This window comes from Myotis nattereri (assembly GCF_964212035.1).
Source record: "Myotis nattereri genome assembly, chromosome: 7".
NCBI lineage: Eukaryota > Metazoa > Chordata > Mammalia > Chiroptera > Vespertilionidae > Myotis > Myotis nattereri.
This window is the reverse complement of record NC_138082.1, coordinates 77,227,651-77,247,286: the sequence shown is the minus strand read 5'-3', so window position 1 is coordinate 77,247,286 and position 19,636 is coordinate 77,227,651. Positions and strand designations below refer to the sequence as shown.

General features: G+C 41.1%; 1 protein-coding gene across 1 annotated transcript in view; it reads left to right on the top strand.

Moving 5' to 3' along the window:
* The window catches only part of ACMSD (aminocarboxymuconate semialdehyde decarboxylase), a gene marked incomplete at its 5' end in the record, with an annotated part of 47,602 nt that extends 39,935 nt beyond the window's left edge, over positions 1–7,667 (top strand). Inside the window, 2 exons of the mRNA XM_081096351.1 lie at positions 3,688–3,786; positions 6,769–7,667. Coding sequence (XP_080952477.1) covers positions 3,688–3,786; positions 6,769–6,831 — 162 coding nt within the window. The 3' untranslated portion in view covers positions 6,832–7,667. The remainder of the gene's footprint in view (positions 1–3,687; positions 3,787–6,768) is intronic.
* Between the last annotated feature and the right edge of the window lie 11,969 nt (positions 7,668–19,636).

Here is a 19,636-nt window from a genome sequence, read left to right as displayed (position 1 = left end):
TTACGTCAAATACACATTTTCTTTTTCTGTAGACTAATAGATTTAATGTTTTCAATTCATTAAAGCTATTCATTTTAATGTACCAAAATAGTTAATTTGAGAAGGACCATACACGTAAACATAAAATCTTACACTATAAAAATCTCAAGAAGAAAATGTAAGAGAATATCTTCTCAACTTGAAATCCAGCAAAAATATTTTGGACAGGACACAGAAATTAATAAACTTTTTTTTTTCAATATATTTTATTGATTTTTTACAGAGAGGAAGGGAGAGAGATAGAGAGTTAGAAACATCGATGAGAGAGAAACATCGATCAGCTGCCTCCTGCACATCTCCTACTGGGGATATGCCCGCAACCCAGGTACATGCCCTTGACCGGAATCGAACCTGGGACCCTTCAGTCTGCAGGCTGACGCTCTAGCCACTGAGCCAAACAGGTTTCAGCAATAAACATTTTTTAAAATGATCAAATTACAATTCAAGTTAAATGCTTCAGGTCATCATAAGAAAAATGAATTAAATGAATAGGTAAGCCACATAATGATATAAAACATATTTTTATGATAAAGGACTTATATCCAAAATAAAGTACTATAACAGACATAAAGATCAACTGATCTAGCCTGGCCGACATGCCTCATCGATTGAGCATCAACCGTGAACCAGGAGGCCACGGTTCAATTTCCTGTCAGGGCACATAACCGGTTGCGGGCTCAATCCCCAGTGTAGGGTGGCCAGGAGGCAGCTGATCAATGATTCTCTCTAATCACTGATGTTTCAATCCCTCTCACCCTCTCCCTTCCTCTCTGAAATCAATATAAATATATATTTTTTAAAAAAAGATCAGTTGATTTTGAACAAAGGTGTCAATGAGGAGAGAATAATCTTTTCAATATAGTATAGTGGGACAACTGGATATCCACATGCAAAAAAAGAAAATAATATTGGAACCCTTCTTTATACCATACACAAAAGTTAACTCAATATTGATCAAAGACCTAAGTGGAAGAACTAAAACTACAAATTCTTAGAAAACATAGTTGTAAATCTTTGTTACCTTGAATTAGGCAATAATTTATTAAATATACACCAAAACCACAAGCAAAGAAAAAAATAGGTAAGTTAGACTTCATCAAAATTCAAATTTTTATGCCTCAAAAAGCACAACTGAGAATGAAAGGGCAACGCACAGAATGAAGAATATATTTGTAAATCATATACCCAATAAGTATATGAGTTTATATTCAAAAAATATAAACTATTACAACTAAATAACATCAACAACAAAACCACAAAGGATCTGAATAGATAGATATTTTTCCAAAGACATATTAATGACCAATGAGCATATGAACAGAAGATGTTCAACTTCACTACTTAGTCATTACAGAAATGCAAATCAAAACTACAATGAGGTATCACTTTACACCCACTGTGGAGGCTATAATTAAATAGATGGACAACAGCAAGTGTTGGTAAGGATTTGGAGAAATTAGAACCCTGATACTTGGCCGGTGGGAATGTAGAACGCTGCTGCCACTGTGTAGAGTAGTTCCTCAAAATATCGAACATGGATTTACCAGGTGACACAGTAATTCCACTGCTAGAGATATACCTAGGAGAAATGAGCATATGTTCACTCAAAAACGTGTACACAAATGTTCAGAGCAGCATTATCATAATAGACAAAAAGTAGATAGAAACAACCCAAAAGTCCATCATCTGATAAGTGGGTCTACAAAATTTGGGATATCTATATGATGGGTGTTATTCAGCCTAAAAAGAACTGATTTGGGCTACATTATGAATGAACCTTGAAATCATTATACTAAATGAAATAAGGCAACATATTACATTTCATGTTTATGAAATTTCCAGAATAGGCAATTCATAGACACAGAGGGCAAATTAGTGTTTTCTTGAGGCTGGGGGAAGGAGGTAATGGGAGTGCCTGCTAATGGGAATGGGGTTAACTTTGGGTTAGTAAAAATGTTCTGGCATCAGGTAGTGGGAATGATTACAAAAATTCATGAATATACTAACGCTTACTGAATTGCACACCTTTAAAAGATGAATTTTATGGTACGTAAATTACATCTTAAAAAAGAAGGAAGATCTCCTGCACCCCAAATTCAATCTTTTTTCCTAGAAGCAACTGTTATTTCTTGGGTAGCATTCCTGAAATAGATTCTAGACATACAAACATGTATTTGTGTATGTATAGGTCCTTGTTAAAAACAGAAATATGAGTATAAAGTAGATACATTGTCCTAGACATCTTTTCTCTCTTTACAATATAACTTCAAGTACATTCCTCTTTACAATATAACTTGACAGTTATTCCATTTCAGCATTTGGTCCTAAATATGCTATAATTTGGTTTGCTAGTATTCTGCTACAAATAATGTTGCAATTAATTTTCTTGTGTACATTTCCATGACATGCATACGAGTGGGATATGTTTCTAGAAGTTAAATTTCTGTATTTTATTTTAATAAACTGTCATTATTGACTTATGTCCTTCTTACTAGAACAGTGATGGCGGACCTATGACACGTGTGTCAGAGGTGTCACACGAACTCATTTTTTTGGTTGATTTTTCTTTGTTAAATGGGATTTAAATATATAAAATAAATACCAAAAATATGTCTTTGTTTTACTATGGTTGCAAATATCAAAAAATTTCATATGTGACACAGCACCAGAGTTAATTTAGGGTTTTTCAAAATGCTGACACGCCGAGCTCAAAAGGTTCGCATTCACTGTACTAGAATGTGGGTTCTCTGAGGACATAGACCATTTCTCTTTCATTGACCAGGGTAATCTAGAATCCAGAACATTGCCTGACATACTAGAGCTTTACATATTTGTAGATAGTCAAGCCTGTGTGCTTTGATGTATAAAATGTCAAATGAAAATTTGAAGTACATCATTCAGGAAACAGACAATGATACAGTTTATAGAGACAGGAATTGTTTGGGGGTTTGTTTGTTTTCTTTCCATCCAATTGATTTTATAGTTTTTCTTTTTCAACTGTAGTATGTTTTCAAAAATTGTGGGATCAATTGCAATGTATCGTTATAAGAAATACAGAATCCTTCATTTCATTGGAAGACATCAACATGTTTTATTAAATAAATGCCTGATTCTTATATTTGAGTATTCTTGCCGTTATTGGAGGAGAAAGGGGGGGGGGGGGCGAGAGGGGAGATGGAAGTTGATTTGCAACTTTAGGAGACCTAATAGTGACACCTGCTGGAGAAAATGTCAGAATAGGTTGAAGGATCTGCTGTTTTTTGTTTTTATAAATATGTTTTATTGGTTTCAAAGAGGAAGGGAGAGGGAGAAAGATACAAACATCAGTGATGAGAGAGAATCACTGATAGGCTGCCTCCTGCACGCCCCCTACTGGGGATCAAGCTGGAAACCCCGGCATGTGCCCTGACTGAAGCAAACTCTGACCTCCTGGTTCACACAACCACTGAAACACACCAGCCAGGCTAGAATAAGTTTTTAATCCTTTGACTTTTTAAAATTTTAGATCAGTTTGTTTCTATTAATCAGGAAGAAATTTGATATTTTACCATAGGAGTGCTTGTAATAATTATATAAATTGTTTACAGGAGATTCTTTGATGTTGATGTTCTAAAAAATTATAAATAAAAACATTTTTTCTTTTTTCAGGATAAAGTCATTTTGGGAACTGATTACCCCTTTCCACTAGGTGAGCTAGAACCTGGAAAATTGATAGAATCCATGGAAGAATTTGATGCAGAAACGAAGGTATATGCCTTTTATTTCATGGACTTCTTCCTGTTTTCCTCCTCTAATTATGTTTGGTTTCAGAGCATTCTGATATGTGATATCAAAGAACAGGGACTTTTTACACTTAATATTCTTACAATTGTTACCAGATCACCAGAAATACTAGTAGATGAATTATTAAAGGACCAAAAAAAGTTTAAAAGCTGCAAGTCAACCTACTACAACTAAATTTATAAAGAAAACTGCAAAGAAGCATATCATGATAATATATTTATGTTTGCACGTTAGAAGAAAAATGTCTAAATTTTTAATTTAATATTTCTCTTACTATCTACCCATCTCAAAAATTGTAATGATTCTAGTAATTTGAATATTGAGACTAAAGTCTTGATTAACAAGGACCCAAGGACAAGAACCCTCAAGTAACTGGGTGTTTTTCTTTCGGCATTTGACTTTAAAGGTGGGTAAATGTGCCATAGTGCTGCCACTGCCTGTTCTAACCCTGAGGCTCCTGAACCAAGAAGAGTTAAAATGAGATGCATTGTCCCTGATTCTCTCTCCCTTGACATCCTTGACATCCCCTCCCTCACGCCCCCCAACAAAACAAGTTCTTCCGGAGGTCTTCACCACCAATCACTACACAGGGTTAGGGATGGCCAAAAATAAAAACATGTGGATATACAGTATGAACTTTTTTAAAAATATATATATTTTATTGATTTTTTACAGAGAGGAAGGGAGAGAGATAGAGAGTTAGAAACATCGATGAGAGAGAAACATCGATCAGCTGCCTCCTGCACATCTCCCACTGGGGATGTGCCCGCAACCCAGGTACATGCCCTTGACCAGAATCGAACCTGGGACCTTTCAGTCCGCAGGCCAACGCTCTATCCACTGAGCCAAACCGGTTTTGGTGTATACAGTATGAACTCTTAACAAATCTCACAAGTCATAGTCATAATCCTTTTGTATAATACTTGGCTTTCTTCTAAACTAGAATCCCTAAGTTCTCTTGGTCTCTAATTCTCTGCTCTAATCGTTAAGGATTTAGTGAAGCACATTAACAAATGCCAAAAAGAATCTACTCTGCTTACTGGTTGCAAGTTATTAACTGGGAAACCTGAGATTCCCTTGGCACTGACTCACCTTAAGGCACTTATAGTCTTTAATTGTTAAATATGTCCTTATTAAAGTAGGAAGACATAATGAGATTTTTTTTTTTTACTTTTTCTTTTTAAAACAGAGGTTGAAAATGAAAAACTATCTATAAAATTAATAAAAATTAAACTGAAACCAGATTACCCCAAGCATCCTGATTAAGAGTTTAATGGAATAATTACTTTGTCTTTTATTATTTAATTTTATGTGCTTATCACTTTCAAGTTTTAAAATATCTTGTATAAAAATTTTATACTGTCACAAATAAAAATGACATTTTGTACAAAGTTAATCATTGCAACATTGCCTGTAATAAAAGACTAACAACAATCTATAGAAGAATAGTTACATAAACAATAATGGAATCTATACAGCCATTAAAAAAAACACTAAAAATCAATTTATAAGATATATTAAATTAAAAAAGCAAGGTGCCAAACAATATATATAGTATATTTCCATTTGTGTATAGTATACTATCCATTTGTGAAAAAGAATCTCTATATACCTAAATATAAGTATTTGCTTATATGTGTATAAAATATCTCTAGAATAACAGGTAAGAAACTAATGGCTGCACAACCTTGTGAACACACTAAAAATCATTAAATTATACACTTTAATGGGTTAATTATATGGCAGATTAACTATGCTTACTAATAAAAGGCTAAGAAGTCATCACACCCTCACATGCGATACCCTCACACCGTCACAAGATGGCTGTGCACACAGCAGAAGCAGGGTTCCCGTGGCCCTGCGCCTTGGAGGCCAGCCACTCAGTGCAACATCTGCCAGGGTTCACACAGCCCCATGCCCACCACGGAGGCGGGACCCCGGCTCCGGCCTACCTCTTTGGGGCAATTCATCAAGGAGCCCCGGATGGGTGGGCGGTGCCTACCTCTTTGGGGTGATGAATTGCAGGGCTCCCACACTGTGAGAGGACACAGGCCAGGCTGGGGACATCCCCCCTGAGTGCACAAATTTCATGCACCGGGCCTCTAGTATCTCCAGAAAGCTGTTGCAAAGTATATAAATAAAAATATATTCCATTACAGAAAAAAAGGATGGCTATCTCTGGGAAGATAGCATCCATTTTATAATTTTGAATTTTGAGCTCCAAAGCTCAAAACTTGATCATGATATCTAGATGTATATATGGTATGGATGTTATACAACTCCATACATGTTTCCTTCCACCCTCAGCTACATGCCTGAACTTTGCAAACTGGACAATTTTTAGTTAGCGTATCAAAGTTACCTTTCAAATTACAGGCGTTCTTTAGTTTATAGAAGTTCATTTAGTTTATAGCTGGGAGAAGGTGAAAAAAATTTGGCAGTCCTTTTCTAATGTGAAATTGATAAACGTACACATTTGTACATTTATTCTAAGACTCTTCATCTATATCACTTTTCTTGCTCTGAAAGAGTTCCCTTTTATTTGGGACCGTGAAAAAGGACAACACGTGCCTGGAAGCTGGGGGTGGCTACATGACTTCCAGCTCTGCTGTTCCACAGTCCTAAACTGAACCTTTTCTCTGTTTTGCCTCCAAATAGTCCTTAAAAACCATTGAGAGTCCTGTTGAAGTTCCCAAAGAGCATTTTCCTAAGAGGGTTCTCTCTCCCCCTTATAATTTCCTCCTTTCCTCCTACAACCAAGTTTCAAACATGGGGCAAGAGGATTTGGGTGAGAGATTCATTGTTTAACCTGCTAATATTTTTCTCTCACGTTGGGGAACTGATTTTTTTAAAACCTGATAAAGACATTCAATAAAGGACTTAAGAACAACCATTAAATAATGCTTTAAAATAAAACCTTTTCTTTTTTACTTTTTTTTTTTTCAGGACAAACTCAAAGCTGGCAATGCCCTAGCATTTTTGGGTCTTGAGAGAAAACAATTTGAATGACTGAATTCACTACAAAGGCAATCTTTCAAGAAGATATTTTATTCTTGTTTTTAAATATGTATCACACGTGCATATTAAAATCCTATTTTGAACTATTTTATCCAGAAATAGAATATCCCTGAGTATCCTAAATTATACATAACAAAAATGACTCACATGTGTTTTTCATTCTGAAAAGCAGTACATTATTTCACATGCAAACCAAAAATGATTTTCCCAGCACTTTAAAAATTAATAGCAGAAATAAAATGCAAAGTGTCATTAATGCTTTATATGGAAAAAGCGAAACTAGATTTACCCTCGAGGACTCAAGTAGGTTCTCCACTTTGAGCAAGTATATGTGCTGAGGGCCCAAATAACCCGTTTTTATTCAATTTAAACACCTTCCATTGGCCCGTAACTGGTCTGGGAATGCTTTAGATGCCACAAACTAAATGCTGTAAATATTTCATAACCTGTAGGAGCTTATAGTTCAAATACGGAGGCAAATCACATGTTCATGAAATAATTACTAAGCAATGCAACATGAGTGTCACAGAAGTTTCAGTAAAATTCATCCGGACTCAAACTTTTGGGGGAATCTTCACCGAAGTTGGAACTTGGAGCAAGTCCAGAAGGATGGAAGAGGCTTATGGAGAGTTGGAGGCGGTAAACACATAGGAAGGAAAAACTGGGAATAGAGGTTTCAGACTAAATGGCAATTTATTCTGGAGAAAAATTCCAGGATATAATTTACTTTTACCAGAAGCTATTTTAAAATACTGAGTAGAGCGTGTAAAGCTAGCCGTGGAGACTGAGAGCAGAGCAACACCAGGGTAGCCTGACTCTACCTGGGCTGCTGAAAATGAACTTGGAGGGGTGATGAACATGTGTTTTGTGTCCCTCTGGCTGAATTCCAAAATCAAATATAATTTTTCAAAATTACCCTCTTGCTTTGACTGATTAATGCTCATATTCCCTCCCATTGGCCCAGAAAAATTGAGTACTGGCATGTAATTTATGCTAATATAATTTTTGCTAAACTACATCTATCCCATTATTTTTACTTTACTTAGTACATTACTCCATCTCTTTGTTGCTCCTCCTATTGCTTTCTACTACTTTACTCACCCACCGCTCTGCTTATTACGCCAATCTGCCTGAAATGGAAAACAAGGTTGAACAAAAGAGCAACATGAAGCATGTTATTTTTCCTTCCCCATTATTTAGGGAAAAGGTCCATCCCTCCTCAAATATTCTATATTTGAGCACTTTTTAACATAATGTTTAATTACTGTTTTATCATGAAAAGTAACCTGATCATTTTAGTAAATATTAATATCATAGGTAGGTTGATAAATCGATAGGTAATGAGGATATTCATATTCACAGAGTGTTTACGTGATGTGCAAGCTGTAGCACTGGGGATATAGAATAAAAGGGATAAAGAATAAAATTTCTTCTCTAATGAAGCCTACAGTCTGGAGGGTAAGAAATATAAGGAGGGAGAGAAGAAGGAGAAAGGAGGAACGGATTGGAGGGGAAAAGGAATGAAGGAAGGAAGTTTTTCTGATAAATATGATGAAGCAGTTAAAATGGGGAAATGTATAACAGGACTATGAGAAGGATGGGGAATAAGACATTCAGTTGTAGGATCAGAGAAAGCCTCTTTAAAGAAAACTTTAAGACTTGAGTGATAGAACAGTAATAGTTAGAAAGCCCTTCTCTACACCCAGATTAAAGAGGAATTTACCCATCTTTCTTCTAGTGCCTGCATAGCTTCATTGTCTTACGGTTAAATCTTTGACAATGTTGGAGTTATCCTTATATATGATGTGGGGAATGCATCTAACTTTATTGCAGCATTATTTGTTATTGTAAAATATTGGAAATTATATATTGTCCAAATGTAGGAGACTAAACAAACTATGTACACACATGTACAGATACCTAGGAGTCAACCTTGATTCTTTCTTTCCTGTCCTCCCTCTTCCTTACATTCAGTCCATCATCAAGTGCTGTTGGTTCTACCTATGACATCTCACAACCTCATTCTATTATTCTTGCCCAAGTCATCGTCATTTCTTGCCTAGTCTCCTTACTATCATTCTTGACCCCTTAAGTAATTCTCTACACAACTGCTAATGTGGGTTTTCCTTTAAAAGAAAAACATAAATCAGACCATATCACAGACTTATTTTAAAAAGTCCAATGGCAAAAAATATAAAATAAAAACTCCAATGGCTTCCTATGAAACTTATAAAAATCTAAACTCTTGATCATGGCCTACTTATCTAGCCAACTTTCCAGCTTCATCTCCTACCTCTTTTCCCCTTGTTCACAAACTCTGCCACAAGCTCTTTCCTGCATAAAATCAATAAGGAAACATCAGCTTTAAACAGCACGTTAGGCCAGAACATTCCATCCAAAAGCAAAAGAATATGCATTCTTTGCAAGTGCGCATGGAACATTCTCCAGGAAAGATCATATGTTAGGCCACAAAACAAGTCTTAATAAATTTAATGAGATTTAAATCAGATCAAGCATCTTTTCCAAACCAAAGAGTATCAAAATAGAAATCAATTACAAGAAGAAAACTGGAAAATTCACAAATATGTGGAGATTAAACAAAGTACGACGGAACAACCAGTAGGTCAAAGAAATAAAAAAATAAAACTCAAAAAATACTTTGAGACATAGGAAAATGGAAATACAACACACTAAAACTTATGGGGTATAGCAAAAGCAGTTCTAAGAGGAAAGTTCTTGGTGATAAGTGCCTGCATTAATAAACAAGAAAAGTCTCAAATAAACAACCCCACTTTACACATCAAGGAATTAGAAAAAGAACAATGAAGGTCAAAGTTAGTAGAAGGAAGGAAATAAAAAAGATCAAAGTAGAAATAAATGAAATAGAAACTAAAAAGACAATAGGAAACAGATGGGGACTAGGCTGATCACTTAGTAAGTTATATAAATGTCTAATCACTATGTTGTACACCTGAAACCAATATAATATTATATGTCAACTATAATTGAAAAATAAAAATTATTTGTAAAAAGACACTAGAAAAGAGCAATGACACTAACTCTGACTTTTCTGTGCACATAATTCAGCCTCTGAGATATACTAGTAGTTAATGGTATTAAACACATCCATGCTTTAGACATATTTACTTGAGGAGCAGGGTAGATTTACTACCATTTACCATGATGAGGAACATGATGGGATAGGCAGGCTTGGGGGGGAAGAGAATCAATAGTTCCACTGTTGGACTTCTTATATTTCAGATGCCTCTTGGACATTTAAGTAGGAATATCCAGTAAGCAGTTGGGTATACTAGTCTGGAGAGTTCAGGAGAGAGGTTGGAAAGAGGTCATCAGTATATATAAGGTATTTAAAGAAATAAGACTGGGTGAAATCTCCTGGAGAAAAAGTAAAGGAGAGAACTAAAAGAACCCACGGCTGATGTCAGATGGCAGAACCAGCACTGGTAGCAGTCAGTGAAATAGGAGGAAAACAAAACAAAACAAAAAAGCAGTATTCTGAAGTCAAGGGAAGACAGCTTTCAAGTCCTCACAGCTTTAGGCATAAAAAAAGAAAAAAATCAAAGCTATAATACTATGGTACCTTAAAGTATCATATGCCCAAATGTAACTTAACTTAAATCTCTTTATCTCAAAAGTTAGTTCCACTTCCTAAATTACCAACTCTGGTTAGTGGCATCACCAGTCACCTAAATCCTCTCCTTCACCCATATCACATCTGTCATAAATCCAATAAATTCTACCACTTTTATATCTTTATTTCTTATCTATCCTTTCTTCTTTATGGCTTCTAAATATATTCCAGTCCTCATCTCTCACCAGGACTATTAAAATAATTTCTTATTTATAACCCTGACTCTGGGCTTAGTCTGGTAAAATCCATCTGCCACACTGTTGCCAGAGGAAAATTTCCAAAGTACATATCTGATCATATTACTCCCTCTCTCAAAATTTCTCATGAACTAAAGTAGTGGTTTCTAGTTTGGGGGATTTCCTTGATCAATACCTCCTCCTTTTAAAAATTGTACTGATATCCTATATACTAAAGAGGTAATATGCAAATTAACCCTCACACCCTCACAAGATGGCTGCCTACGACCAGGCCAGCAGGGGGGTTAAAGAGGGATGACCAAATGACTGAACAAGCAGGATGTGTGGGGCGACCAGGCTGGCGAGGGGGGGGGGGGGGCCATGACAGGCAACCAGGCCAGCAGGGGGGGGAGTTAGGGGTGACCAGACCAGCAGGGGGGGCAGTTAGGAGCGATCAGGCCAGCAGGTAGTTGACAGTTGGGAGCGACCTGGCCGGCAGTGAGGGGCAGTTAGGGGAGACCAGGCTGGCAGGGGGGCAGTTAGGGGCGATCAGGCCGGCACGCAGAGGCAGTGAGGGGCCATAAGGCCAGCCAGGTGGGGGGGGGGGTAGTTAGGGGTGACCAGGCAGGCAGGCAGGCAGGTGAGTGATTAGGAGCCAGCGGTCCAGGATTGTGAGATCGGGCCTAAACCGGTAGTTGGACATCCCCCGAGGGGTTCCAGATTGGAGAGGGCACAGGCTGGGCTGAGGGGACCACGCCCCCCTCCCATGCACAAATTTCATGCACCGGGCCTCTAGTATCTAATAAAGCACACCTCTCATTTTAAATTGTAATTGCTACCTTCACACTAAACTGGGACTTCCTTGAGAGCAGGAACAAGCCTTCATTCAGTCATTCGCATACATTCAACAGTACTTTTTGAGGGCCTGTTATGTACCCAAAACCAAGTTAGGTGCTAAGATAATGTAAGTAAAAATAAACATGGTTCCTGCTCTCATGGTGCTTATAATCTAGTTAGGGAGACACATATCCAGTAAGCAACAAATCAACATAAAATTGCTACCAAGATAAGAGCTATGAAGGAACACAGAGTGTGTAGAGAACTTATAAAAGGGATCTGGCCTAGTCAGAATTGGGGAGAGACTTTTCAGAAGAAGTGTTGCTTAAGATAGAATTAGGAAGAGCAGACAAGAGCTAAAAGAAAGGGAAGAGTGTTGGACAGAGAGAATAGCATAAATGAAACCCTTATGGCAGGAGAGAACATGGCAAGAAATAAGACCATTAAGGCTAGAGATAATAAAGCAAGATGTTCTTAGTATAAAGTGGCAAGATCATGTGGGGTCACAAGTCAATCGAGAAATTTATGCATCAGAAAGCAATGAGGTTTTCAAGGAAGGGACGACATAACTAGAGTTGAATTTTTAAAAGAACCTTCTGGCCCTGAAATAACACTGGATCTTGAAAGTCTCTCAAGGAAAATAACTTTTTCAGCCCTTTCTCTCCTTTGTTATCTAGTGTAAGTACTTCTTCAAAATAAACCCCTGACAAAAAAATCCCAGCACCATCAGATTCCAAAAGACAAGCATGCCTAGCCATCCAAGCATTCCTCCTCCTTTCACACAACCCTTCCCCATCTCTTCAATCTCTCCTAAAAAGGAAACCAACTCTGACTCAACTCAATTTACATTATCCAACCAGAAAACTTGAGCCTATATTCAAAACAATTACTTAAGATTAGATTAATTTAAATAAATACCCATTTTATATTTAACTTAAGGAGACAATTCTGAGGCTTTTTCCTCAGTCAAAATAGAACAAAAGTGGGTTGAAGTTTCCATTTCTGAATATAGAACACTGCTCACAACCTAATAAAAAAATGTAGTTTATTTTTGAAAAGTTAATACATAAAAACACATTAGAAGAGTTCAAGATCAAATTCAAACTGTCTCCTAGAAGGAACCAATTTTCTGTGTGTGTGTCTTACAAAGATAGTCTAGAGCAGCCGTGGGCAAACTAGGGCCCGCGGGCCGGATCCGGCCCATTTGAAATGAATAAAACTATTGAAAAAAAAGACCATACCCTTTTATGTAATGATGTTTACTTTGAATTTATATTAGTTCACACAAACACTCCATCCATGCTTTTGTTCCGGCCCTCCGGTCCAGTTTAAGAACCCATTGTGGCCCTCGAGTCAAAAAGTTTGCCCACCCCTGGTCTAGAGTTATACAAATACTTACATGTACATATTCCTTTGCTCATTTTACCTAAACAGTAACATCTTGCTTTTTCCCCTCCTACTAAATATCTTGGTGCTCATTCCACATAAAAGCTACCTTCATTTTTATTATTTTGTAAGCCTCTTTTATTTATTATTTCTCAATTACAGTGGACATTCAATATTTTTTATATTCATTTCAGATATATAGCATAGTGGTTAAATATTTATATAACTTACAAAGTGATCCCCCTGATAATTCTAGTACCCACCTGGCACCATACATAATCTATGTATATAAAAGCCTCATATGCTAAGTGCCCCTCCGACCGTTCGACCAGTAGCTATGACACACACTGACCACCAGGGGCAGAAGCTCAATGCAGAAGCTGCCCCCTGGTGGTCAGTGCGCTCCCACAACGGGAGCATCGCTCAGCTGACCAACGGGCGCCAGACGCCGGGCTCATGGCTGGCGAGCGCAGCTGTGGCGGCATGAGCCTCTCAGGCAGACACTCCCCCTGTGCGACCCTCTCCAATCTGGACCAGAACTGGGATCAGGACCAGCATCGAGACTGACTGGGCATGAGCCCACGGCTGCTTCTTGGTCATGGGTGTGCCGGTATCACCCTAGGACAGGTGTGTGGAGACCACAGCAGAGTGGCAGGTGTAGCGGGGCTGGGATGAGCGGGAGCCACGTGGTGCACAGTCCAGGCTTGGGCTCCTCCTCGGCTGCCTGCCACTTTGCGCACTACATCCTTTGGGGGATATAGGACTGTCAGTTTCAGTCCAAACCCCACAGGCCAGGCCAAGGGACCCCACCGGTGCATGAATCTCTAGTTATTACACTGAGCCTCTAGTTATTACAATATTATTGACTACTAGAGGCCCAGTGCACAAAATTTGTGCATGGGGGGGGCAGTGTCCCTCAGCCCGGTCTGCACCCTCTCCAATCTTGGACCCCTTGGGGGATGCTCGACTTCCGGTTTAGGCCCGTTCCCTACAGATTCAGGCCTAAACTGGCAGTCGGACATCCCTCTCCCAATCTGGGACTGCTGGCTCCTAACCACTTGCCTGCCTGCCTGATTGCCCCTAACTACTTCTTCCTGCAAGCCTGATCACCCCCTAAGAGCTCCCTGCTGGCCTGATTGACGCCTAACTGCTCCCCTGCTGGCCCTATCTCCCCCAACTGCCCTCCCCTGCCAGCCTAATTGCCCACAACTGCCCTCCCCTGCCAACCATCTTGTGGTGGCCATCTTGTGACAACGTGATGCCCTCGCGCGACACCCACCTAGGCTTTTATTAGTATAGATAGTCCCTATGCCAGTGATGGAGAACCTTTTGAGCTTGGCATGTCAGCATTTTGAAAAACCCTAACTTAACTCTGGTGCCGTGTCACATATAGAAATTTTTTGATATTTGCAACCATAGTACAACAAAGACTTATATTTTTGATATTTATTTTATATATTTAAATGCCATTTAACAAAGAAAAATCAACCAAAAAAATGAGTTCGCGTGTCACCTCTGACACGCATGTCATAGGTTCACCATCACTGCCCTAGGCTGTACTTTACATCCACATGACTATTTTGTAACTACAATCTGTACTTCTTAATCCCGTCTCTTTTTTCCACCCAGCACCTCAACTGACCTCCCATCTGGCAAGCATCAGTTTGTTTTCTGTATCTATGTGTCTGTTTCTGTTTTGTTTGTGTAATGGTCTATTTTAAGTTGATAACTTAAGTTTGGACACATCCTTAAGTTCTACATTTTTACTCCCCCCACCCACCCCTATATTTTATATTTTTGAGGTCACAATTTACATATTTTTATCTTGTGTACCCATTAACAAATTGCTGTAGCTACGTTACTACTTTTGTCTTTTAACCTTCATACTAGTTTTATGAGATTAACCTTTATATTATTAGATTATTCTAATTTATACTACAGTAATTATCTTTGCCTGTGAGATTTATACTTTCATGTTTTGTTACTTATCAGTGCCCTTTCCTCTCAGCTTTAAAAAGTCCCTTTAACAATTCTTGTGATGCCAGTCTAATGGTGAACTTCTCTCTCCCTCTCCTTCACTTCTGAAGGACTTTGCCAGGGAGAGTTTTCTTGGTTTGGAGTCTTTTTCTTTCAGCAAAGAAAATAGCTGAAGAGCATTTCATTGCCTATCCTATCTAATAAAAGAGAAACATGCAAATTGACCATACCCCCGAACGCTTCCCATAGGCTAATCAGCTGGATATGCAAATTAACTGCCAACCAAGATGGCGGCCGGCAGCCAGGCAGCTGAAGCGAACAGGAGGCTTGCTTGCTCCAGTGATGGAGGAAGCCAAGGCTCCCCGCCTGCCGCTGCTGGCCTCTGAGCTGCCCTCTAAGAAACAATGTTGCAATTATAGAAGCTAAACAAACCAAAGAAACCTGCTTTCAGCCAGCCAGGCCTCAGAGCTGGAGCTGAAACAGTGTTTCAATTATAGAAGCCAAACAAAAGCAGATACCTGCTTTCAGCAGCCGAGGTCTCAGAGTTGGAGCCGAGCCTCAGCGCTAAAGCCAGCTCTCAGTTCCAGTGACAGCCATAGAAGGTAAATAAATCCCAGAATAAAAAAAAAAAAAGAAAAAAAGGAGAGGTTGGGAGCTTCAGTCACCCACCAGCCTGAAAACGGCCCTCAGCCCCTACCCCAGACTGGCCAGGCACCCCAGTGGGGATGCCCACCCTGAAGGGGGTGTGACCAGCTGCAAACAGCCATCATCCCCTCATCTAGGCTGGCCAGGCACCCAAGCGGGACCCCCATCCTGAAGGGGGTGTGACCAGCTGCAAACAGCCATCATCGCCTCATCCAGGCTGGCCAGGCACCCAAGCAGGACCCCCACCCTGATCTGGGACACTCTTCAGGGCAAACCAGCCAGCCCCCACCCGTGCACCACACCTCTATCCTATATAGTAAAAAGGTAATATGCAAACTGATCCTAACAGCAGAAAGACTGGGAATGACTGGTCACTATGACACACACTGACCACCAGGGGAAAGACGCTCAATGCGGGAGCTGCCCTCTGGTGGTCAGTGCGCTCTCACATGGGGAGCTCTGATCAGCTACAAGCCAGGCTGATGGCTGCCAGTACAGCGGGGTGGTGGGAGCCTCTCCTGCCTCCTCAGCAGCGCTAAGGATGTCCGACTGCAGTTTAGGCCTTCTCCCTGCTGGCAGGTGAACACCCCCTGAGGGCTGCCGGACTGCCAGAGGGATGTCTGATTGCCATCTTAGGCCCAATCCCCCAGGGAGCAGGCCTAAGCCAGCAAGTCATCACCGCCGAAGGGTCCCAGACTGCGAGAGGGCACAGGCCGGGCTGAGGGACCCTCCCTCCTCACCGAGTGCACAAATTTTTGTGCACCGGGCCTCTAGTCCTATCTAATAAAAGAGAAACATGGTAATTGGCGTATGACCGCTACCCTTCCGATTGGCTAATCAGCGAGATATGCAAATTAACTGCCAGCCAAGATGGCGGCCAGCAGCCAGGCAGCTTGAAACTAACATGAGGCTTACTTGCTTCAGTGAGGGAGGACCCCAACGTTCCCCGCCTGCCGCTGCAGGCCTCTAAACTGCAACTCTTTTTTTTTTTTTTATGTATTTTATTGATTTTTTACAGAGAGGAAGGGAGAGAGATAGAGAGTTAGAAACATCGATGAGAGAGAAATATCGATCAGCTGCCTCCTGCACACCCCCTACTGGGGATGTGCCCACAACCAAGGTATATGCCCTTGACCGGAATCGAACCTGGGACCTTTCAGTCCGCAGGCCGACGCTCTATCCACTGAGCCAAACCGATTTCGGCAAAACTGCAACTCTAAGCAACTATGTAACAAATATAGAAGCTAAACAAAACCCCAGAAACCTGCTTCAGTCCACTGGGCTTCAGCCAGCAGGATCGCAACATTGTAAGCAAAGGCCAGAAACCTACTTTCAGCAGCGGAGGCCTAAGAGCTGGAGTCAAGCCTCAAAGCTAAAGCTGGCCCAGAATAAAAAATTAAAAAAAGAAATAAAGGAGCGGTTGGGAGCTTCAGTCACCCCCAGCCTGAAAACAGCCCTCAGCCCCTCACCCAGACTGGCCAGGCACCCCAGTGGGGACCCCCACCCTGAAGGGTGTGTGACCAGCTGCAAACAGCCATCATCCCCTCACCCAGGCTGGCCAGGAACCCCAGTGGGGACCCCCACCCTGATCCAGGACACCCTTCAGGACAAACCAGCCGGCACCCAGCCGTGCACCAGGCCTCTGCCCTATATAGTAAAAGGGTAATATGCCTCCCAGCACCGGGATCAGCAGAGCCGCGAGGCCTCCTGGCACCAGGATCAGCGTGACAGGGGGCAGCGCCCAAACCCCCTGATCACCCTGTGGCTCTGTGTGTGACAGGGGGCGGGGCCACAACCTCCCTATCCACCCTGCTCTGTTCGTGACAGGGGAAGGTGTCCCAACCCCCTGATCAGCCCTGCTCTGTGCCTGATAGGGGGGAGCTCCCCAACCCCCTGATCGCCCTGCGGCTCTGTGTGTGACAGGGTGCGGCGCCCCAACTCCCCCACCCCCCACGGGTCCTGCTCTGTGTGTGACGGGGTAGAGCCATAACCTCCCCATTGGCCCTGCCCTGAGTGTGACAGTGGCGGCGCCCCAACCCCCTGGTGGGCCCTGCTCTGTGGGTGATAGAGGGCGGCGCCCCAACCCCCTGATGGGCCCTGCTCTGTGCATGACAGAGGGCAGTGCCGCAACCCCGATTGGCCCTGCTCTGTGCGTGACAGGGTACAGAGCCCCAACCCCCCTGATGGGCCCTGCTCTGTGAGCAGGGGGAAGTCCCCCAACCCTCTGATTGGCCCTGCTCTGTGCGTGACAGGGGGTGGCGCCACAATCTCCCCATCGACCCTGCCTTGAGTGTGACAGGGGACGGTGGCTACCCTGAGCGTGCCTGAGGGTGGCATGACAACCTCCGATCGCCCTGCTCTGTGCATGACAGGGTGCGGCACCCCAACTCCCCAATCGGCCCTGCTCTGAGCCCGACCTGGGGCTGCACCTAGGGATTGGGCCTGCCCTCTGCCACCCGGGAGCAGGCCTAAGCCACCAGGTCGTTATCTCCCGAGGGGTCCCAGACTGCGAGAGGGCACAGGCCGGGCTGAGCGACCCCCCTCCCCCCGAGTGCACAAATTTTTGTGCACCGGGCCTCTAGTCTATATAATAAAAGCCTATGCGACCATTACACCAGAACTACCAGAACGACCGGTCGCTATGATGTGTGCTAACCTCCAGGGGGCAGATGCTCAATGCAGGAGCTGCCCCTGGTAGTCAGTGCACTCCTACAGGGGGAGCACTACTCAGCCAGAAGCCAGGCTCACAGCTGGCAAGCAGAGTGGCAGTAGCCCCTCCCGCCTCGGTGGCTGTGCTAAGGAGCAGCGAGCAGGCGGGCAGTAAGGATTGAGGGGTCCCAGACTGCAAGAGGGCGCAGGCCAGGCTGAGGGCAGGCGCAGGCCTGCCCCGAGTGCATGAATTTTGTGCACTGGGCCTATTATGTATCATAATCATCAAATCCTCAAGTCATACTGGTAAACAATCATGTTTCCAGTCTTTTGCAATTATAAACAACTACTGAGAATACCCTTATGATGTGATAGTGAATGTTTTCATATGCTTATTTCCCACCTGTAAAATCTTGTGTCTGCTCACCTCTTTTGAGCATTAAAATGGGTTCTTTTTACTTTCTTATTGTTGAGTTTCATAATTTCTTTGCATATTTTGGATACAAGTGCTTTATCAGATATGTAATTTGCAAAGATTTTCTCCTTGTATTTTCACCTTCTTAATAGTATCTTTCGCAGAGCAGAGGTGTTTAATTTTAATGAAGTCCAACTTAACTTTTTCATGGATAATGCTTTGGTGTTTTATCTAAAAACTCACTGACAAACACAAAGTCACCTAGATTTTCTGTTTTCTTCTGTAAGTTTCATATAGAGTTAATGTTGGGGAAAAGTGTAAAGTCTATGTCTAGATTCTTTTCTTTTTTGCATATGGTCTGGTTGTTCTAGCACCAGTTGAAGACTGTCCTTTCTGCATTGAATTGTCTTTGTCAAAAATCGTTGACTATATTTATGTGGGATCTCTACTTTGGTCCATTGATCCAAGTGTGTTTTCTTTTGCCAATATAAGCTGTCTTTATGACTCTATCTTTGACATTGGGTAGCAGTCCCAACTTTTTCTTTGGTATTATTTTGGCTATTTGGGGTCTTTGTCTTCCCATACAAACTTTAGAATCAAGTTATCTATAAAATAACTTACTAAAAATTTTGATTGGGATTGCATTGACTCTATAGATCAAGTTGGGAAGAATTGATATCTAAACACTGTTTTCTAATCCATGAACTCAGAATAGCCTCCTATTTATATCTTCTTTCATTTCCTTAGAATTCTGCAGTTTTCTACATGTAGATCCTGTACATATTTTAGATTCATACCTAAATATTACTTTTTGTAAACACAGTATTGTTTCAAATTTCAGTTGCACATTGTTGATAATGTGTATTAAGCTTGAATTTTTTCTTAAGCTTATACTTTATAATCTTGCTATAATCACTAGTTCCAGCTTTTTTAACTGAGAATGTCTACATAAACAATTGTCATCTGTGAATAAAGTCAATTTTACGTTTTCCTTCCTGATCTGTTTACCTGTGCCTTCCTTTTTTTCTTACTGTATTATCTAGGACTCCCGATACAATG